The sequence below is a fragment of the Hyposmocoma kahamanoa genome, unplaced genomic scaffold, assembly GCF_003589595.1.
Source record: "Hyposmocoma kahamanoa isolate Upper Pololo Valley unplaced genomic scaffold, ASM358959v1 62, whole genome shotgun sequence".
NCBI lineage: Eukaryota > Metazoa > Arthropoda > Insecta > Lepidoptera > Cosmopterigidae > Hyposmocoma > Hyposmocoma kahamanoa.
The window spans coordinates 22,727,499-22,751,641 of NW_020653850.1; the positions used below are offsets into that span (position 1 = coordinate 22,727,499).

At 37.0% G+C, this 24,143-nt stretch overlaps 1 protein-coding gene across 3 annotated transcripts; it reads left to right on the forward strand.

The window, feature by feature from the left end:
• Window positions 1-24,043, forward strand: LOC113229843 (nucleolar protein dao-5-like). 3 transcript variants are annotated; one of them, XM_026463525.1, is made up of 9 exons: window positions 1-308; window positions 509-1,802; window positions 3,526-3,641; window positions 8,464-8,627; window positions 12,287-12,460; window positions 14,390-14,502; window positions 15,390-15,566; window positions 20,360-20,501; window positions 21,353-24,043. In XM_026463525.1, the coding sequence occupies exons 2-9, from the start codon at window positions 546-548 to the stop codon at window positions 21,442-21,444; spliced, it is 2,235 nt and encodes a 744-aa protein (XP_026319310.1). In that variant the 5' UTR covers window positions 1-308; window positions 509-545; the 3' UTR covers window positions 21,445-24,043. The 3 variants fall into 3 exon arrangements, with proteins under 3 accessions (XP_026319310.1, XP_026319312.1, XP_026319311.1); XM_026463527.1 differs by having other exon boundaries at window positions 2-308; window positions 15,390-15,536; XM_026463526.1 differs by having other exon boundaries at window positions 305-411.
• Window positions 24,044-24,143: the final 100 nt, after the last annotated feature.

Sequence of the window (24,143 nt, forward strand, 5' to 3'; positions counted from 1 at the left end):
CGCATGCGCGTTGTGCCGACGCCATCTCTGAATACTGTACCTATTATGTTCTTGTTCTTGAGTAAATTGAATGCTAATTTGTGGTAAAAACTGTGATTTAACCATGGAATCTCTGTGCCGCGAGTGTTTTTAAGTGATTTGTAAAAAGCATTCACGTGGGAGAACGCCATCGCGAGGCCCCCGTTGTCGGCGGGTCATAATCTTGCGGAAGTTTCATAGCTGTAGCAACGCATATTTTTTGCGGCTACCACCGCCGCGGTCACCGTACGAACTTATTTAATGGACAGTATTCATCGATTACTCTAGTGGTAACTTTCATTCTTATCTCCCCATGCGTACCTTTCATCCTAGAAAGTGGCGAAGCGGCCTCCGCCGCCCGCCGCGTTCTTACGCGCGTACTATACAAGTTGTGTATGTGAATTATTGTTGTGGGTCAAAGACACCGCGGTTTGTTAACCTGCTACATCAACACTGTCGTATCATTAATCGTAATATCTTTGTATTGCAGTTCGAGCACCGGAGATAATTGCTAAGTTTTGTCTGATATGAATTCAGCTCTAAAGACTGTACTGCCCCAACCTGGGGTACCGCAGCCAGGAGGCCAGTCTAGCCCCGCTAAAGGGAACGTGGCAAACGCCAATCACAGTGTCGGGCTTCCTCAGGGCGCACAGAACTCATTGCATCACGGAACTAACAACCTCGTCGGGCAGAACTTGACGCACCACGCACCGGCCGCGCCACAACTCCCTCCGCACCCCGCGCCCTCTATGGCGCCAGTCTCCGCCAACATGGCTCAGATGGCACAGAACATGAGTCACCATGGCAACCTTTCACATGTCTCCCAGAACTCCGTAACACCTACAAACATGGCAGCCAGCCCAAATAAGAGTGCTAGCACTAGTGCTCCACTCAGCCTGGTGCAGGACAAGCCACAACCCCTAGCTCTTACACGGACCCCAGAAAAGAAGGAACCTGATTCAGCTGGACACTCAAATGGCACTGTAGAGTTGCCTAAAACAGCTTCCAATGCCCCTGCTGCACTGAAGCCTCAGAACCCAGAACCTAATAAAGAGAAGCAAGATATTGCTAAAACATCACCAAGTACTCCAAAGCCTCCTGAAAAGCCAGTCAGTGCACCAAGTACTCCACAAAAACCTGACGTGGCAATTCCAGCTAGTTCAACTGATGGACCAAGTCAACCTAAAGTAGCTACTGCCAATGAGGCACCAGAGAAGTCTCCATCTAAGCCTAGTGAGCCAAAACCTGCTCCTACTGCTGATGTTGCACCAACACAGAGTGACAGCAAGCCTGCACCTGAAGCTGCTAATGACTGTCAATTAAAGGAAGATAAGAAAGAACCTGAGAAGGCACCTACTCCTCAGAAGGTGGAGGCTGCTGTGGCTGAGAGTGCCAAAACAGAGAGCCCTGCCAAGCCAGAGGAGAAAAAAGAAGAACCTACTGTTTCAGCACCAGCACCAGCACCAAGTGTCACAGACGAGAAAAAAGAAGAAGTCAAACCAGAGAAAAAGGAAGAGATTCCAAGTGAACCGGCTAAGAAAGAAGAGGTTGCTGAGAAACCAAAACCAGATGAGAAACCAGAGGAAAAGAAATTGGAAACCAAGGCTGCAGTTAAGGAAACTAAGACTCCTGTTAGATCCACTTTGAAGTTGGCCACTGTTACTCCACCCATAAGGAAGAGGAGACAGGCTTCTCCAAAAGCCAATGAGGGCCCCAGTCCGGCAAAGAAATTTGCGGAAGGTGACTCCACTCCTGACTCCAGGACTAAGAGAAACAGGATTCAGGTTGGTAAAATTTGTATAATTTTCACTAAAATTTTGTACAATCCTAGTTACATATCTTGCAGTTACTTTTATTCCTGCCATATCGTATATTAAAAATACTTGTCATATCCTAAAATCAACTTCAATTTTGATCTGAACACACAAACTGATAATATATGAGCACCATATGTTATCAGTTTGTGCAATTGGCTAATTTTCCATATCTAGTTTCTTACATCACCTGGTGGTAATGGGATCACTCAATTTAGTTAATTTGTCTCTTGTCTTAATCAGTGACAATTCTTGATGAAATTTGGAAAATGTAAAGTGAAGAATGTTTTACTTTTTGTATTATATAAATTAAAACTGCCAAATAATTTAATATTAATAAATAACCTATTCAGAAATACAACAAGTAATTTTACAAAATCATTATTCACTAAATTTATTTTGTGTTTGTGGTAGTATCATATTTGCTATTGATTCTTGAACAAATTTTGCAATAGTTTTGAAGTAGTTTTTTTAATAGAGAATCCTGTGTTTCTCTTCCTCAGTCAGTACTCAGTTGATTGTGTTCTGCTAATCCAGTATTCTTGACCACTTCCAGCAGCTTTCGCAACTTGTAGTATTCCATCACGTATTACAAGGTTTTGTGACATCATTCTCTGTTGCACAGTCAACAAATAGAACTACTCTTCCAGTGCACTATTCCCTGATGATATAAGGCAACTTGAAGGCAGGCATAGTAGAGGTACCTAATTGTGATTGTATCATCAACACTGCACTAAGGTCCTTCGCGATTAGATCCCTCATTCAACTTTAGGTATCATGTATAAAAAAGCAGCTATAGCCAATCAGTTGCTCATCTTCAACCAAGGATCTATATCTCATTTATGTACAGTCGCAATCTTGACTTATTATACTTGAGCTCATTTGTCTGTACCTCCTGTTTAATAGTCGCTACTTCGACATATCCCACTCATGGAAGAGTACAATAAGTGAAATTACGTCAAAAGTGTGTATTGCTTTTGGATACAGAAAAATATAACCCACATCCTCTCCAAATAGTGTAACTCTATCGACAGCTTTCGATTTGTTGGCAGCTTGTGTAATGAAAGTTTAGGTGCCATGAAGTTCGCAGGTACGCAGTGACGATGCTCGTGACGTCATCAACGTCGCCAAAGTTGAATTACATTACATTACGTGTCACGTACAGTGCTTGTATGTGTATGCCAGTTTAACATGTGTGCAGGTTACGAAATTAAGCTTCTATTCCTTCTATTAATTTTAAACTTGCAGACTTTTCAAAAGTCGACTTTATTGCTACTAAAGTTGCCTGGTATGCTACAGGATATGTCACGGAGAGTTTGCGAGGGAATAGCAGTTTAATTCCGCCTTAACTTTTCCATCATCGGGATTCTAAACATGAGGCTTCAATCCCTGGGTTGTGTATTTATAAGGCGAACTGCTATGGAGTGGAATTCCTTGCCTGCAGATATATTCCCTGAACGGTATTACTTGGGCTTTTCGAGGCAAGTATTATTTAGGTGTTTTGCTCCATCGTCGACCTCATCGTCACCGTCCACGAGGTTAAAAGCGCACAAATTATATTATAAAAAATGTAAAAAGTCGACGTTATTGTTACTAAATATTTCGCAAAATTATGTTTAATTTATAATTTTTTATGTATTTGTAAAGTGAACGCATTAAAGTTTAAAGTTTAACCACCTTTTTGCTCCTATAGGTGCAATTGTACCAGTCGCCGACTCCGGAGCTGGCGATGGCGACCAAGCTCTCCGCCTCGGCCGGCCGCTCCACGCCGACCAAGCCAAACGACGATAAACTCATTGTCTTTTACAAGTAAGTCTTTAATTACTGCTTACCGTACCGGGTTAGGTTTTAATCACATAATCACGCACTCTCAAAACAAACACACACACACGCACACGCACACACACACACACACACACACACGTTGTTTCTTGTTATGCTACACGTTATTTTGTAATATGATTGTATTTTTTAAATGACGTTACGTTCTTTACGCCTAGAGGGAGTGAGCCTGGTGATCTGTAACACAAGTCCCCAACCTAGTACAGACTCCAGCACTCACCAAGGCACTTTTTATCTCATATGTAACTACTTAGATCTTTCCGAGAGAAATTAAGCATTTTGTATTGTATTCTAATTATCATATACGTCCATAGCTTCGCCTTCTTCTTATTGTATCGATGGCATACACTATAACGTTTGCCATAAGGTAATGGACTCGCCGATTGTTGTCCAGGGCGCGTCAGACGCAGTGGCGAGGCGTGAATATTCTCGTTAATAAAGCTGGACCAAAACAAAAACTTCCCTTAAGAAAAAGTATAATAAAGTGATATTAAGTATAATAGTATACTCCATTTCACTGGTTAATTTATTTTACACATAAAATTTAGCACAAAATGTAGTGGAAAATTTTAGGCAAGCCGGTGAAAATCGAGAATTATTCGCCTCGCCACTGGTCAGACGCACAAGATAGAAATGCTGTCCTCCTTATCATAACTAACTTAATCGACCGACGTGTTTAGCAAAAATTGAGTTACCAACATATCTGATATCAGCGTAACGAGAACTACAACCACCTTTAAGCGGTTTTTTTAATATCTATTTGGTTTCAGTTTTATTGTTGAGCAAAATAAGCGTAATTGACATTTGTCAAAGAAAAAAAAGTAGGTGCCAATATCTCGAAAGTTACCAAAATACAAATGCGTTAGTTATGACAATGAGGGCAGAATGGTACGTCTCGTGCTGGGAGTTTCCTTTCGTCCACCCCAACTTCTTCACTAAAATCGAAATAGACGGCGTACGTATTCTGTAAAATTTACATCACCTGTTCAACTTATAATTAGATGTCCAAAATGTAAACAAACACATGTCATTGTCAAAGTGTGAATGCAGGTGTGCTAAACCTTCTACATTTAACGGTATTGGAAAAGGAGGAGATTCTCATTTTCTACAATTTTAATTATCTATTGCAAAATAGGACAATAAACAAAAGTTTAAACAACTGCACGCAACAATTAAAAAGCGCTCTACAGAGACAAAACAACATTCTAGTTCGATTAACGAAGCACGAATGACAACTATGACACGACGAAATTGTGGCACAAAAAATGTTTTTGATCCCTATTGTGTTACCAGAGTCGTAAAATTGTTTATTATCTTAACCACAGTAATTTATTATAATTATTGTATTAAACGAAATTAAGCAGAAATTAGTATTGTAAAATAAAAAATGTTCTAAGTTTAACCAGATTACAGGTTGAAAAGAGTTCTAATCATCGACTATCATCAAAATTAGGAGACTACCATTTAAAATGTATTTTTTGCTCGGTCATCACATTTGTTTATGTTTTGGACATCTAATTATGATTCATACTATAATATTGGACAGACCGTCATAACTATCATTTTTTGAAATGGAAAATTTGAACCTTATATTTGTAAATTTAGGTATAACTTTTTTCAATGTTGCCCACAGATAAGTGAGGTAAGAAGATAAACACTTAATTTCTTTTAGTTACTTCGATAGTCTGACGACATACGGTAATTTGCTTCGTCGACTTTAATAGAATCTTTGTTCTGCAGAAACTTCCTCTTAGAGCAATTTACAATCTGGATCACAGGCTGCCTGAAAGAATTTTAAACAAATTCCTATTTTTACTTTAGTATCACGTACATTTGTGGCTATCAGCGCGCAGTAGTGGTGTAACCCACGTTCAATTCTTTTTTTTTCTTTTTTTTTTTTACAATTTTTTTTTTTTATAAATTCATGTGAAGGGACGTACAAATCGTGCGCCTGATGGTAAGCTACACGCCTGTCCATTATAGTTGTAGTGCCACTCAGAGCTTTAATCGCAAAGATCTGAGGGGCACCGCCACTGCGCCCATCACCTTGAGACATAAGTCCCATATGTCTGCAATTGTATTGTGTCTTTTGCATTGCAAGCGTTGGTTTAAGACGTACTTAGTTTAGTGCCAGTGGACATAAAGTTCGTATTAATCAAAAGCTCATGGCCGTAGCATGGCTGTATATATGTGGTAAACGTCCCCGTGACAATATTTATTTCAGTTGATAAAGCTAAGTTTGCTTATTTATTTATGTAATTAACTATTGTCGACATTGTCGTACATTTTGAAGAGCAAGGACAAAGATAGGAAGTTGCGTACAGCGGTCTTTGTCCTTTCATCTTCGCTGCGATAACGATGAAAGAAAAATGTCCGATGTTTGTAGTTTCTGTTGTTTCTGTTTTTACATATTTTACATTATATTAGTTATTATTCACGTATTTCTAATTACTCTCATGTATTGAACTGTATTAAAAATGTTCTCACCTTTTTCCAATAATTTATTTGTATTGTTTGTTTTTATTATTTCTTTTCATGTGTTTTTGTGTCGTTGTTACGGATAGGAGGAGGCATATTGTTCCAACAACGAGTCGCTAAGTATCGGAAACTCCCTCTAAATGCAGCAGTATTTAATATAATTTCAAGTCCATCTACATAATATTAATTTCACTATAAACCTATATGTCTCAAGTGACCAAGATTCTGCACTTGATTGATTAGATTTAATAATGACCTTGAGCCGCAACTAAGTTTTGAATGACTATGACATAATCAATGAGTAATCGTTGATGTGCATTCAAATCATATTTATTAATAAAGATAAATTTAATCGACTTAAGGTAAATTTTAATATCAATCCTGCACTTGAATTGGATTTATTAATACGGGTCTAAGAGCGGTTACAGACGGCGACTTTTAGCAGCGATGCAAACGCGATGCAAGCACGCGACTGCATCGATACAATGACTTTTTCACCTCACTAGCCCGAAAAGGCCTTCTTTCTCCTTAAAAATCTGCGCGTAAAAGATTTTTAAAATTCGAACTTGACGATGGACTGAAGAAAATAATAGTGACACGTTCAAATAAGCGACTTGTTGTACATTACTTATTTATATAATCTAATCCGTTGGTATATATCATTGTTATTATTGTTGACATTAAATTGACAATGATAACTAATTTTGTTTATTAAATTATTTTAATTCATTGAAGAACTAAAATAATTTCAATAATCACTTAATTACACAAAATAAAAGTACAAGCAAGAATAAAAATTGATGAGGTGTAAATTCAGAACGCATCCGAAGAGAAACTTTTTTTTAATTCAAAATATGATGTTTTATTTTTTATTTTATTTTATTTATTTATTTATATCAGGTAACAAAGACCCATGTATACATACCTTATAGACTAACATACATAACAATATAAAAACAAAATACCCCTATTATATATACCTTAAAACAAACATACATACAATATAATAATAAAAACTAATCTACACGATTTATAGTTCAATGGATTCGCTCTGGACCTTTTGGAGGGAAAAGTGTCGTTTTTATTTTGACTTTCAATTATTTTGTGAAATCTAGTTTAAAGTGGAATAGGATAGTGCTATTGTGCCTTAATCGAAGATTAAAACGCGAAATTATATGAATCTCGAACTAGAATATCCGTATCGGCCCGTTTTAAGGAATCCCGAGTCAATGCAAACACGCCGCCTCAAATTGCCTATCCTCTTTGTGGCGGCCATATTTACAGAAACAAACTTCATGTTTAGGCTGATGGCTTTGCCAAAGCCTTAATAAATTTAAAAAAAAAAAATTATAGTTCAATTGTTTTTCTTTGTCTACTATTCTCGTCGCTATAGTGAAGTGAAAACTTGTGTGTTTCGCTCGGTAGCGGTTATGCGTCTCGTGCCTTGAAACTCTCGCTACGCTCAGGAATCTATTTGTAATCTTAATCTTAGCTTCCTTCGCTTGCTCAGGTTTCAATACAAGCACTCGCGTACAACAACAACAATTTTGCAGCCTTACATAACAAATAACTATATTTCAGACTTCAAAAGATAGTCCATACGAAAGGGTTACTAAAACAAAATTAAAATCATAGGGTCGTTTCTAGAACTCTACTCAATGCTCAAGTCCGGATTTGAGTATGGTTTAAAGCACTCGAAATCATACTCAAGTCCTTGCCATTAGGGTCGTATTTCCAGTGCTTGAAATCATACTCAAGTCTGCTCAAACTTGAGTACTGAGTACAGTTCTGGAATACGACTCTTAATGAACTAAGTGTTAGTATACAATAAAAATCCGGATGACAAAATTAAAATATAAAATCAGAAACATTGACGTTAAAACATTCATATTGAAACGTGCAATGACGTCCACCTGGCCAACGTTGGCCGGTCCCAACGGCTCACAAACACGTTCAGGATGCGGTTGGGGCTGGCGCGTAGGCGGGCCTCCGGCGAGGCACACCTCATCACGGCTGCGAAACCGTCAGTCCTCGCTTCGGCGAATACGTCGGACGAACTACACCGCCGCGGCAGACCCAACAACACCCGGAACGCGTTGTTGTATTACACGCGAAGTTCATTGTACGCCCTCTGCGTGTTGTCCACCCACAAGCCGCACGAGTAAAAGGAGACAAACATTTTTAATTTTTTTTTTAAGTAACATGGTAGAAAAGTGAATTTTACGTGTGTTACACCACTTAAGTGCTGATAGCCTCAATTGTCGTATACTACATTACGCATTGCACGTCATAAATAACTTATTTTTCTCAGGAACGAGTACTTGGCCGTCCGCAACGCCGAGGGCGGCTTCTACGTGTGTCAGACTATGCAAAATGTGTACCGCACTACTCGCAAGATCAAGATTCGCTGGCTGTCTCAGGACAAGACCGATCCGTCGGGCGAGACTTATAAGCCGGACTTCTATGATACTACAGGTTGATCTCAGTTTTTTTATTCCCATCACCATTAAAGCGGCCAGAGGCCCAATGCCTGTCGGTTCACACGTTTCCAAGTATTGAAAACCGTCTCCGACATGCGGGTTGCACCAGGTTGTTTTCCATAGGAAATCGACTTACCGCTGTGTTCGATAGGTACTTTATATATACCGTCGAGTATATAATCAGAAATAGAGACGAAATAAGGGCTATACATTCCTGGTCACTCATCAGTGTACATCACTTATAAATATCAACTCTCGTTTGCACTGAAATATAGACAGCGCCAGGAACTGACCTGTGCGTGCGTCCCCGAATATTCCAAAAATATTCTATATTTATTGTAATAAAGATAGTCACTCTAACAAAGGCGTTCTGTTCTGTAAGCTGGGACGTAGCTCGTGTTGCGTAGCGAGAGGTACTTTTGTAAATATAGACAGGGATAATCTTCAAAACTTGCTTTATTGCACTTTTTTCATATTTCCTCTTATTGTCTTATTGAGGTTACATCTCGAACTCTCAAGATGTTCTATTCTTTCTATTTAATTTTTTCAAACTTTCTAAATACAAAACTATATTCACTCAGCCAGTGATTCTACTCATAGAGTAGAGCCTAGACTACAGTTCCATTCGGTGGTGTGGGGAAAAACAGCAAAACATCTAATTACATTTACAATTACAAACGGAATCAAATTTCATCAGTAATTAAATGTGTAATTTTGCAATTTTCGTCCATTATAGCAAAGCACAAGTTAACTATAGTGCGCGCGGAACTAGCTGGCCGCGCCTTAGGTAGGGACAGGGGTGAGGGGGCGGGTTGCTTGCTGCTCGCAACGCACATGAGATTAGACAGTGACGACCAATCTCGAGATATCGTGAACAATAATTGTTCAGTTATTGAAAAGAAAAAATTAAAGCCAATTGAACTTTTACAAGTTTATATTATACCTATCTAATTAATTGCAATGTACAGTCGGCAGCACATCAGGCCGCCACAAACTGTCAGATTTCCTCAATTGATTTTCAACTTAAAGTCCAGGGAATAGAGTATAAAATTGATTGGATAAATTTGACATTTATGTATTGATGGACTTGCTGTTGTCCGTACATTGCAATTAAAAGTAAAATAAACCAAAAACAAATTAAATGAAATTCTTCCGACATATTTGAATCATTTATGAAATTATTATTAATTAATTAGTGTAACTAACACGACTTTGTATTTATAGATATGAAATTACTCTGACATATTATCCTCTGAATCACTTGATTCTGAATTGTCTGAACTTGAGTCAGAATCATCTTGTAAGTTTATAATGAATTCGTCCATCACAGTATCATATCTCATATCATGATTCCAGTATTCTTGTTCGTTTTTTTGTACGTGGTCGTCGCATTTTTGCCATTGTTCGGCAGAAAATTCAGAAAATAGTCTTGTTAGTATTGTAATTTTCTCGTCCAATGTAGCATTAATGTGATCTCTGGCCAGGCAATTTTTTATATTTGCCCACACAAGCTCGATTGGGTTGAGATCTGGATGATATGGAGGTAGTCTTAGAACAGTATGACCTGCACCTTTCAGAAGTTCATCAATCGTGTATATTTTTTCTGATTGGGTCGTATTAATCAAGCCCAAGAGTTCAGCTTTGACCATCGTGGGAGAAAAGGGCACGTTATGAGTTTGCAACCAATTCTGCATATTAATTTTCATACAGGACATAGTCGGTTTCTTCTCAACTTGCACACAGTGGTAAGCTGCATTGTCCATAACTATGACTGAGTTAGGTGGAAGTTTAGGTATTAACTTTCGATCAACCCAGTTGTAAAAATTTGTAGAGTTCATGTCTCCATGATAGTCTCCTGTTTTTGAATCTGATTTAAAAATTAGCAGAGCATCGTCAACTAACCCGTTCCGACTACCAGCGTGAACTATTATTAAACGCCTTCCTTTGCCTATATCTGCATAAACACCAGGCTCCGACGAAGATTGCCAACATTTTTGGACATTATGACTTTGGTTAACGTAAGTTTCGTCCAAAAAGAATATATTTCGTTTGTCTTCTCTGAATTTTCTTATGGCCCTCAAATATTTCACTCGCCATTCAACAATGTTTGGTCTCTCTAATAAAAGGGATCTCTTCGATTTACATTTTTTAAATGAATATCCCAGTTTGTGCAAAAGTTCTCTTAAATAAGTTAATCCGCAATCTAAAATATTATCCTCTTTTAACACAGCATTTAGTTTTCGTAGACTTGGATTTGTTTTCTGTACCGTATAAAACTGATTTATTTTTCTTCTTATCACTCCTAAATCAAAATCATCAACTTGTATTTTCTTTTTTATCTCTTTTGGCCTTCGTGGAGAACTAAATTTTGCTTCCCCTGTATTTTGCAAGGATGTTTTACTTTGAGCAATCACTCTCCTTACACTTCGTTCTGATATCCCGGTTGCTTCTGCCACTAATTTATGAATATTCGCATCAGTTTTATATTCTAAACTATTGACATCGGCTTTCCGTTTTTTAAAAAACGTATGCACTTTAAATATTATTTCCTTAGATTGTCTTTTTATCGGCGGACTCATCTTGACATTGCAATCTCTTGTGCGTTTTGTCTAAACTAGCCAGAACTGTCAACGTGTGTTGCCGCCGCGAAGTCCGGCGCCGAACTGAGTATTCTGAGTAATGACATCAAGTGCCCCCGCCTCCCCGTCCCACCGCTCACATACCTAAGGCGCGGCCAGCTAGTTCCGCGCGCACTATAGTCGATTTGAAGTGAAACAGTTGACGACACCCGTAAATTGTTTCGAACTCGGGCTAGCCAATAAAGCGTAGTTGTCACAGTAATTATATGGCAGAATAGTTTTCAAACAAATGAAATGACATTTCGTCTCTATTTCTTGTTATATACTGGATGACACATACCAATGATTTTTTTTAATATAAACTGAACTAAATAGAACACGTATATTATACGATAAATATTTTTTAAATGGCTTTATTTTCATTTATAAAAAAAATAAATTCTGAAATAAAGCCTGTGTTTCTGCCGCTTGATCCAAGCTAAATGAACTGTGTTAGTACGGGAAAATTTTTAATTCGAACTGAGGTACCATCAAGTCTTAACAGACATGTTATAACATTTGAAAGTTACATGCACCCAGTAACAATGATATATATATGTAACAATGATAATTCAGAGCTGAAATTGAAATTAATAACACAATTTGGTTACCAGTAATTACTAAAGTGAAATAAATTTTGCTCTTCTTTTTTTTTTCTTTTTGCTCTTTCTTTATAGGACTTAGCCTAGTAATTTCCTCAATAATTGTAGGCATTTTAAGATATTCGTGGACCTCATGTATTTTAGTGAACCATGGAGCATTTCAATGATTGGAATGAATGGAATTTCAATGTTTGACTGACAAGCAGTTCCACAAAGACATTGGTCTGTAGGTCCAAATTGGTTTCAGAACTGCTTTGTAGATAGTTTTTCTCTTTCTTTCTAATAATTTGAATTTATTACAGAAAGCGTGTCTTTTTCCTATTGTTTTTGGTGTGTTATCACATTTTCCAATTCCCAAAAATGTTGCTTTTTCGAGTTGCGTCGCTTTATTCGTGTGGCAATACAAAGTTCGTGAACCGTCACGGTGCGTGCAGACATGGAGTGCGTTCTGACCACGCTGTCGCTGAGCCGCGCGGCGGGCGGCTCGGGCGCGCAGACGCTGACGGCGGCCGAGCAGGCGCGCGCCAGCTCCATCCTGCAGCGCGCGCTGCGCGCCGAGCAGAGCGGCGCCAACCACATCGAGCTCACCGAGGAACACCCCGATGGACGTTAGTATTCCCTCGCTTCTTAGGGTGCCTCTGGCAATCCTGACTTTAGAGCATGGTTTCCTACAGTGGGCGCTGAAGAGCCCTCTGTTGATGCTGTCCGGGGGGTGCTACAGCATTTGAAAAAAACTGAATTATGTATATAAACTACACTACAAATATATATCAAGATTGGCATTTTAGTCATAATGAGTTATATATACCGTTGGAATCATCTAATGTTTCTGACTCCAACTGTATATGTAATTCGACATGTTACATTTTAAAGTAAATACACAACTTTTCCCACGAATATTAGTTGTAAACAGTAAAGCGAACAGCCGCCAATGTAATTTTTACTAGATTAAAAATGTTTTTCATGATTTTTTTTAGTTTATTGGTTCACTTACAGTTACTACAATGTAACATACTATAAATTCAATTTGCTGAAGACCTTGTCTAAATTACAGAACTACTTACGAGTTAACATAGCTTGCAAAAACACCGTAAAATGAAAATTATATGCAAACTAAAAACAGCAACTTAAATTTAAAAAAAGAAAAAGTAACACAAACAAAAACAATAAATACAAGTGAACAAGGGTCTCGGACAGCATCAAACTAGATAGGGGATTAATTTTTAATAAATTATAAATACGTTCGTGTTTCATATTTTAATATAAGATATAATGTTTTTTTTTATCTTTATTTTGGTCATACATTGTATTTAAGTATATCCAATCACCATTGAGTAACATTATTTTTTGACTTTTTAATCGCTCGTGTAAAATTGCAGTTTTACACGTTTATTCGGTGGGGCCGACGAATAGTCTTTGTATATTTATCAAGGTGATAATTATAACTTAGCCAGCATGAGGTAGTCAAAGTCAGATAATTATTTATTCCATAGGTAAAATTTTATTTTTTAAGCTACTGCTCGTTCGCTACGCTCACCTCTCTGAGAAGAACGAGCAAGAAACTCTAGGGATTGCTCTTTTCAAATAAACCTAAATGCTATAGAATACATTTTGAATCATATTTGTGTGGAGTCTAGACTGACGTTGTCTTTCTATACATCTTTATCTAACACGTAGTCTACAATTTTGTAATATGACTTTTCAATTAAAATACTTTTAAGTTTTGTCGAGTTGCGGACACCAGCCCGTTACACCAAATACCAAGTAATTTAAGTTTTAAACTTAGGGAATGGTAAACTTAATATATGCTCCGGAATCTTATTGTAAAAACGTATACAATTCCCTATAAAAGAATTGTTTGCCTTGGTTAAACGAAAACATGGTACCTTGAGTTTGGACTTAGTTCCAAAGTTAATATTATGGATATCTTCTTTCTTAACGAAGTTACGTATATTTTTACGGGCATATTTGAGTAAATGTGCTGTGATGCCACAGTCATAATACCAGTCTCCTTAAACTTTTCTCTGAGAGAAATCCGAGAACGTAAACGGTACACAGAACGAATTGCTCGTTTTTGCAACACAAATATGGTTCGTATATCTGCCGCTTTACCCCACATGAGAATCCCGTAGGACATTATACTATGGAAGTAACTAAAGTAAACTGGCAGTAGCAACATCGGTAAGTTCACGTTTTCTACGGACTGTGTATGCAGCAGAGCTAAGTCTGCTGGATAAGGAAGATATATGTGGAAACCATTGGAGTTTACTGTCTAAGGTCATTCAAAAAGTCAGGTCAAAAGACAGCTTTATTAACAAGGTCTAACTTGTCTCCATATATTTCTACAATTGGGCTAGTCGATTTTACATTAGGTAATTCAAACGTAACACACTTTTTCTTCTTCATAGGAAAACCTCTTGGTGCCATGTCATTGCTCATTTTGAAATAATTAATAAGTACAATGTAATTTGTCAGTTTCTTTAGTTGTCGTATACAATTCGTATGAACATATGGCATTAACACGTAACCCTGCGCAGTGGACCTATCGCTATACACCGACGAATCTCAGCTGGAGAAGAAATCTCGCAAGCGCACCTCCAGTTTCAAGTCGTCGCCACGCGCCAAACCCGACGCCGTTAGCGAGACTGCGGTGAGTGGATATCATCTTGTAAACAAACTGTCCACCATAACGGACAGATATATAATAGCAGACAGTATAAATAAAAATCTGTGCAATAAGCGCCATCTAGTTGATTTGTTTGTTATCACTAAAAATTAGAATAGCTTTCATTGACTTACAATTATATGGACGTCGTGTCCGCGCTAAAAAGTGTCCGAACTTATAGGGCGTTAAAATCGTATACAGAGCGTCATTCACGCTTTAGTCTTCGTTTGTTCGACTGACAGCGAAGCAAGCAAAATTAGACAGCACTGCGATGACATTACAATTTAAATTCAACGTTTTAGCTTTTTCATATTCCTTTACATGTCACTACGTTTAAATAGGTTGACTTGGGACATTTTTTTCGTGGTTTTTGTATTAGACCCGTCGTCCATTTATTTGTAAGTCAATGATAGCTTTTGAAATTTTTATGAATTGATATTCAATATTTTTTTATGTGTGATTACTCCACTGGTTTGTTACAATTATTAATACAAAGATCGAACACTCGGAAAAAAACCCTTCGATCCGGCCGGATTCGAACCGACGGCGACGTCTTTTAATATTACAAATAAGTAATATTCGACAAAATTAAAACACAAGTATCCAGTATAAAGCTTCATTCGCATCACGCGTCTTTTCATTTGGTCAAGTATTGCTTATTTGGCAGTAATTGTTTCGGACGGATGTCGGACGACGATCGAGAGTAGACCCCCAGACGCCATACCAACTATGAAAATTAGTCACAAAAATCATATTTGGTACTCATCGCGACATCTGGTGCCACAGTTTTGTACCGCGACTAGTAGTCCTTTTGTATTATCCGTTCATGCTAATAGTGATACATAGTTCATCCAATAACTTTTATTTTCCAGGTGGAAACACCATCGCCTGCTAAAAAGGCGCGAACGGCACCAAAACGCAGTCCGAAAAGCGCTCGCAAATCGAAAGCTACTCCTCCAAAACAAAATAATAAGAGAAAATCGACAGGTAGTACGCCCACTGTGGCGAGCACAAGCAAGGTAGGCATAGTACAACGGATATATAGAAATGTACGTATCTGCAGTCATCGCCATCTACATTCATGTCCGAGAGTGAGTGGGGTGTGCTTGGAGGTGCGCCGTCTCGTTCGCATGTGGCGCTTCTGCTGAGGTGCGAGCGAGACGGATATGTATCTGTTTATGTCTTCGCATCTTTAAATGTCATTGAGGTGTGAAACTGTAGATTTAATTTTGGATTTTTTCCCAAAAGCTATAGAGAAAAATTATAATGGATAAGTAGATAGTTTTTGTGTTTCGCATGTAAGTGTTTAAATAAATATTTTTTAACATAAACAGATACGCACTGATTGTATTTGGTTCATATAAAAGTTGATTTTAATTTTAATTAGTAAAAAATTTTATTATTTAAGTTACAAAGTTCTGTTTACTTCTATGCGCATGCCCTTGGTTATGTATGATGAGTACTATATGTATGTTATGAATTACTATTTCAGTGGTCGTGAACATTGATTTGATTGGGTAGAGGTATTAAATTATTATTATTTTATTATTTCATGGCCATTTCGTACATCGAAACCGTAATTTAAAAATAAAATAATATTAAATTGTATGGGCAGAAAAGCTAATAAACATTTATATTTATTTGGATCTCAAGGTAACTGGGAGATGCACGAAACGCATGCTATATCTCTTAAATTTTTCTTCTTTTCTCTATATTTCGATTGCCTTACTAAGTAGAAATCTTTAACTATAGACTTCCTTTTTATTGTTCTCGTACGGTTTTTACAACATTATAAATATAAATATTATATATTAGACCTCACATACGTTACTCTTATCCCAAAGTAAGTACCTAAAGTACTTGTGTTATGGAAATCGGAAACAAAGACTATACCACAAACACCCAGACCTGAGATAATATAGAAAAGATCGTTTTCTACCGGGATCCAATCCGGGACCACAGAGATGGCGACACCATGAAAACTGGTGTGCAAGTCATTCGATCACGTAGGTCGTCTTTAATATACAAAATTTTTTTGCAAGACGAAGTCAGTTGACGCTTTCAAGGTTGTTATTTTTTGGAAAATTTTATATAGTCATTTAATTTGTCGACATTTTTATCGATTGATTGTGAAGTGACATAATTTTTTCATAAAACGAATGAAAAATGTAACGTTCTAATGATTAATAATAATAATAATAACGCACACACTCAACATAGCCCCGCACTAGGGAAACCCTGTGTCGCGGGTGCCATGGACACACACATACACAACCACAAATTACACCCAAACTCACGAGAGAAATAAATGTAGGCCATACAAATATTTCTCCCGGTCCGGGAATCGAACCTGGGGCCTCTGCGTGGCAGTCCGGCATGGTAACCGTTCGGCCACGGAGGCAGTTAATTATTTTTATTATTAGATTAATAGTTGCATTATGGCTTTCTTTTTTATTTTGAAAGATTGTCCATTGGCATCGAAATCAATTCATGGATGTACTCGGTCTCATTCTTTCAAGATTATTTTTTAAGATTTTTAATTTTATTCAAAGGAAACAATTTCGGCAGTTTGTTGCGTAAATGTAACCTACGATAGTAATACCAGCCAACCACACCAATTGCCTGGTTTCAAACTATGGAATTCCGCCTGAGTGCCAGATCAACGGAATTCACTCTGCAGCACTTCCCAGAACACCCAGACCAGAACCAATTTAGAAAAGTTCATTTCCCAATTTAGTCTTACCGGGAATCGAACCCAGGACCTGTTGACTGTTGTGCCACCGAGGTCGTCATATATGCAGTCGATAACTCTGTCTGCCTTTGACTCTGTCTTGGAAAAAAATGTAGTATAATTGACATAATGTACAATTTTGACGACTTATTTCCATCACGACGTAGGACACGAGTTTCTGAATCGGTTGCAACGTTTTCGTGTTAAAATTTTAAATTGTGTGCATTCGTGATGTAGAGGACAATAAATCCCACTGTCTCAATCTCTAAAGCTTTACGAAACTATCTTTGATTCTGACTGTGCCAAGTTTTTCGTATTTACATAACGAACTAAATTAATCTTTGAGCATAGTATAATAAAACAAATATGGTAACTCCTTACAAACGTAGCAGCGCAACTTGTATGAGTGCACGCACGTCGCGCCCTGTGTACGGACGCCCACATTCGCATAATCTCGCGGTGCACTCGCGTTGCATAACGCGAGTCGTCTCACATGCGATTTATTATAAAAATGAAGCGGTCGTTCGGTGTTTAAAAAAAATTACTTCAAATAGTAGACGTTCTTATTGTTGTTTGTGGTTGTTTGAACAAGAGTGCCTCAAATTCAGAATTGTTCAGATTTCATAGTCGTGCTTCATAATCAAGATCCGTGATGCTGGTATTACATAAAATATCAATACGTTGTTAGTAACTACTGCATTTAACAAAGGTTATTTCAATACAGCAGGATAGTACTGTGATGAAGACCTTAATTATTTCATGTTTACAACCTGTAGGTACAAATAAAATAATAATGCTACAACCCTACGGCCGTTTTGACGCTTTATTGCCTAACGGGCAGAACGTCAGATTAGCAAAATGCCAGATTCTCAGAATATCAATTGCATACGCAATTGATATTCTTTGATTAATATTATTAGTGAATAGTCACTACTTATATTGCACATTTTCTGACGCGTATAAGTAGTGATTAGGCAGATATGGGCGCGCGTTTAGTGTGCTAACCTATAGAAGATAGGTCTAATAATACGTCTGTAGTGATTCCAAGACTTTGTAACGACGGTCTAAAGGTATGGTCCCATACAAAAAATACACATTTTATTTTTTTCCTACTAAACATTAGATTTGTGGCAAAATGTGATATGACAATATTTAATTAGGACAATAGGATCTCTCGATTGGCCTTTTTTTAGAAAAAAAAAATCCAATGTCCCCAATATTGCAGTAGTGCGTCGCAAAGTTAAGATAAATAAAGTGAACCTGCATGTCCCCAATTACGTCAATTTTTAATGTTCTTAAGTGATTTCCCGAATCCCGAAAATGTCCTAAAAATATTGTCGCAAGGCAGTCTCCATTTTCTGTCTATGTTCCTCTAAGTTTAGGTAAAAAAAACTCTACCTTGTCCGAAATGCAGGTTTCGTTACGTTGTCTAATCGATGCGTCTTTTTCTAAAGTAATAACATTATTTCATGCCAATACCATACTGGACGATGTTTTGATACGAGTATTATCTAAGTTTTGACGTTAACTTAAATATTAAAATTAGCAAATGAAATGATATATGACAAAATTTCACTTAAACAATTCAAAATCTCATCCTCACCCATCATCATTGCTTGCTTTTTGTGTTAGATATTCTTTTTATAAATGTTTTTTTTTTAATTATCTTTATTGGCCTGTCACCTTCGATTATTTGCGTTTTGACTTTAAAACTTTTTTCATAAGCATGTTGTAATTGTTATATTGCATGAAAGATTTCTTTATTGTTAAACAGTAAATGTTGTATAATGTAACGATGGAAGTATGAGAAAGGTTAAGTTGGAATATTTTAATTGTGATCCCTGTTGCTTAGATAACAGAAAATTGGTCTTTATGCTTATGTACCGTGATAGCAAATTATCTTTTCGCGTTTTTATGGCATGCCAATAACAGTGCCAACAGAATTAATAACCACGTAAATCAAAAACAGTCCAGCAGCAATGGTATTCTGTCTTTCATGCTTTTGTTTTCGTTTAAACGCCTGTTTATACTAATTTATTTACTAAATCTTTCACAGATAATTAGTATTGAGCAATGAAGTACAGAATATCAATGCTGTCTTTTGGCTTTACGGTGTTAAGTACCCTGTACCATTAATTCACAATCGCTGGTGATCGCGTAAAAATAATGTATGTAAATTTTTAGTACTTGTGAAGCCCAAAGATGCGTCTATATTAGTTTTTCTTGTGAATGCTGGAGGTGTTGACAATTTGCCACTTAATTTACTCGATGGCTAGCGACTTCAACCTTGCAAGTCTTGGTAATGGTATTGGTAATTTTCTTAATGCTCTTTTCAGCTGCAGTCCAATTGTGACGGTCTACTCTTGTCCTCTGTCCAAAACAATTACTGTCAATTAAGAAATACTCAACCAATTTTTTTTACTATATATTTGGCTTACAAAACTGGTTACAGAGTTTATCAGTCTTAACTAGAAACATGCTTAAATACAATTCGAGTACAATGGAACCTACCAGATGTGAGCTAAATATATATATCGTCTGTTTAAAGATATAACCTCATAAGTGACATTTTCCACAAAGAAATCTTTAATTTGTATAGCCATGGTAAGAAAATCACTTATCTCTCTGCACTTGAAACTCAATAACAAAAATACTGTACACTTAACAAGAGATCTGCAGAAAAATGGCGAATCTCTTACAACTGGTACATAATTTGGAGATTTTTTGTGGAAATTTTTCACGTTTTCTTCTTACGAACTAATTTGGACTCGGATAGCCCAATTCCTGTTTATAAACTAAATTCAAAAACAAATGAAGAAAGTAACTGAGATATTTAAAACCAAAAAAGAAAAGCAAAACAAAAGCGTTTGATAAATTACATTTTTTAATAAATTTTAAAACTAGAAGACGTCAAGAATGAAGCATTATTCGATTTGATGGAGTATTACTTATTTGACAATAATTATTTCAGACGGATGTTGCACGGAGGACGAGAGTACAGGGCCTGCACTACGCAATGTTATTTTATTTTTAACGCAGAATATGAACCACCAAATCAACAAATAATATTAAAATTTCACACAACTACTTAATTCTAATAAACTTCAACAGACGGCAACAGCTGTAACTGAGAAAGCTAAAGGCAAAAGCACACCGAAACGTACGCCCGCCAAGGCCACTAAGGAAAGGGAGATCCCGGTAGCTACTGTCACTCCAACGCGTAAGGGAAGGCGGTCTACCACCGCTGTGAAAGGTGAGATACTTCGCTATATATATATCGTAATACAGTTACATTTTGAAATTCTAGTGACAGATCTCAACTCACAGGTATTCCATATGTATTTTAGCGCTTCAATGTACGCTAATGTTAGGGCGCGTTCCCATTGTATTTTTTGTTTTGTTTTTGTAATAGCCCCGCACTAAGGGCACCCTGGGTCGTGGGTGCCATGGACACACACATAGACAACCACAAATTACACCCAAACACGAGAGAAATAAATGTAGGCCATACACACGTTTATCCCGGCCTGGGAACCTATATAAGATAAAACGTTTATTCAGCACAATTGCAAGCAGAAACAAACATTTACAATCACTTCCGAAATAAATTGGTACATATTGATATAAACACATATTTATAGAAAACAAAATACAAAATTGTGTAATGGTCATATCAAATTGCAACAGTGCTTCATAACAATAAGCCTCCGAGGTCGAACGGTTACCATGTTGGTTTGCCACGTTGAGATCTCGGCCTGCGACAATTATTTGTATTTTTTAAATATTATACTAACAAGTCGTGCGACTGGTGATAAGTGACACGCCTATCCATAACAGTTGCAGTGCCAATCAGATGCTTAATTAAGATCTGAGGGGCACTGCCACTGCGCCCGTCACACTGAGTCATAAATTGGCCCAGTCCTATAATTCCTGTATTTTCACCAGCACCCTTACTTTTCGAAACCATGCCTCTACTCTACTGCTATAAAGTGTATTGTATGGCCTACATTTATTTATCTCGTGAGTGGGTGTAATTAGCGGTAGTCTGTGTGTAGGCACCGACGGCAAAGGCAGCAATGATTAATTCGCATGCAATTCGCGCAGAGAGCAAGCCTGCGCCCGCGCCGCAGCCGTCGACGTCGACGGGCAAGGCGACCCGCGCGCCGCGCAAGCCGCCCGCGCACAAAATTAAATAATACTCGCCCCGCGACTGCACACGCGCCGAGGCACGATCGGACGCTTCTCCATATCTGTCACTGCGGAAATAGAGTACAAAGCGGTCGGACGAGTCTCTACTAACTCTATTGATCGACGTTGAAGAACATTAATCTGTCTATGGAAAACTGCACGAGACGACTCGGTCTGAATTTATATATTAGTCGGACTGAAGAAACGACGGCGTCTGTTGAATCCGATTCTTTAGATGAACTAATTTTCAGGTCTAAAGTAGGTAAGTAGGAATGAAAATATTTTTAGATTTTTCACAGTATCAACACCGGTAATGGACTGATGTAGGACTGGCAGCTATTTCGAGGAGTCACAAATAAAACGGTTCTACACTCTGAACTTTGAACATGTCTACTCGATCTTCTGTCGCGCTTTTTTGTTACGCTCTTAGTCCCGCGCAGTTTCTTCAGTCTGATTGATGCGAGATTGGTCGTCTGACGATTACGTAACGATCATTAGAGTAGACATTGAAATCTTACCACGACGTTTAAAACACATACCAAACCAGAGTTGTAACCGAGCAAAACTAATGTACCAACTCACGTGATTTGCTGTCGGCCTTATGTAACAAAACAGCGCCTTTACTTTTTTTTAATAAATAAAATGTTTACTTTGTGCACTCTTTTATGTTGTCCAAAAATATTTTGGATTTTATTTTCTCTAAAAATTCACATGACGTTAAAAAACGGACTTTAATTATGCATAGAATAAGAGACTAGAAACGAAATTTGGCCGTCGTGGGTCGTTGGTATTTCATGTCCTCTTGGGATAGCATATATTATTCTAAAACTAAACAAACTAAAAGCTCCCAATAATTTGCATATACCAGCTAATGTGGTTTTTTTGTTCGTGACTACTCTAGTGAACGTTTCCACTGTTGACCGCGTATCTATTAAAAGATTTTTTTTTTGTATGAATCTTTTCTGTCTGCATAATCATGTTATTTTACTTGTAACTCTTACTTGTAATGTCGGAAAAGTTTTGAACTTGATTAATGTTTTCATATTTTGCAAAATGAAAGTACATTATTGATAGTCATATAATTAAGCGCAACATGGTGAACTTCAGCGGAATATTTAAAATACTATCTTACTTATAAGTCTAAAATGAACATTGCTCATAGACAAAGGAGATCCGTACTATGAATTTAAATTGTTTGGTTACACCATTTGTTTATAACTTCAAATGAATTTGTGGAATCCTTCAAGTTGCCCGTTTACTAAGGCATTATTTTCTCCTTCATCTTTCATACTAAGAAAATGTGAAGCAATAATTTTAAAAATATGTGAAAATCCATTTGAGTGTAATTTTCTTTTATATCGGTGTATTACATTTTTCTAACGTTTGGGGAGTAAGTAATCGGTTGATACTAACATGAATTAACTATTAAATCGTAAGGTAGCGTTCACTGTAAATATTTACAATTTATTAATAACAAAAATGTTAACAGATTTTTTTTTATAAGAGGTTTCGCCACATTTGTTTGCGTTAGCGGTTGGACATACTTCGATTTGAAACAATTGACTTGAATACATAAAACAGATACGCGTACGGAGATAGAAGGATTTTGAAAAGACGGTTGCTGTTGCCTTTATGTTACATATAAGATTACGTAGTGTTCTCTGTAGAGATGCTTGGAATAGGTTCTCACAGAAGGCAAATAAATGTGGCCGGCGATTACATTGGCTCGTATTGACGTTATTATATCGAGAGGTTTCGCCTCCGTGTTAGGCAATAGATTTAGAAACTTTTTTTATTAGACTAGGCTATAACTAAAATTGAAAATTAGTGCGACGAAAATCTTGTATATCAGTACAAAGAATTTTAAAAAGTATCAGAATGTTTTTTATTATCATGGAAGTTTGCTTCACTCGAGAATATATTTTGATATGAACCATGTTTATTTTAAGATGTAGTGTGTTGTGGAATATTTTACGAGAAATACATAAATTTGTCTTCTTTACCGCCAGTCTGGACCAAGAATAATATAATGTTTTTACCTTGCAATTGTAGTTGAATACCAAATGTTATAGCGTCACTGCCTACTTGTTAATATATCTTCATGGACATAGCGTTAATAAATAAATGAAACTATGTACTGCTAGTAGGAAATATCCGATATTGTTGGGTTCCCTTGGATTAATTGAAGACGAGTATTGTTGGTCAGGAACCTCAGCGTACTCATGTATGCCCCATTCATATTCCGTCAAGTTTGTTACATCACTGCTTGATATAAGGTTGTTTTTACATTTAGCGGCATACATGGTGGCCTCAACATTTTTGTTATATTGTTTTTCATTATACCCTTATGTTGTTATACCCATAAAGCTCTGTGCGAGCGTGAGTGTGTGTGCGATCACTAGAAAAATTAAGTACCTAATTTTTAGGTGGTATTTTTAATGTAGGATAATTCTAAAGAAGAATAAGCTTAGTATATAAATTATTGTGTGTGTATTTTCTGTTTATAACTTGTACCTACATGGAGCGAATGTTTGAGACTCTGGTCCTCTGGTACAATAGATTTAAAACATATTCTAGCGTTTTATACAAAGATATCAGTTCGAGAGTACTATTGTAACAGAAAGTCCACAAATTTATATGCAATTCAAAATTAAAATATAATAATTTAAGAAAATATAAGTTGTTTTTATTGAACACCCAATGAAAC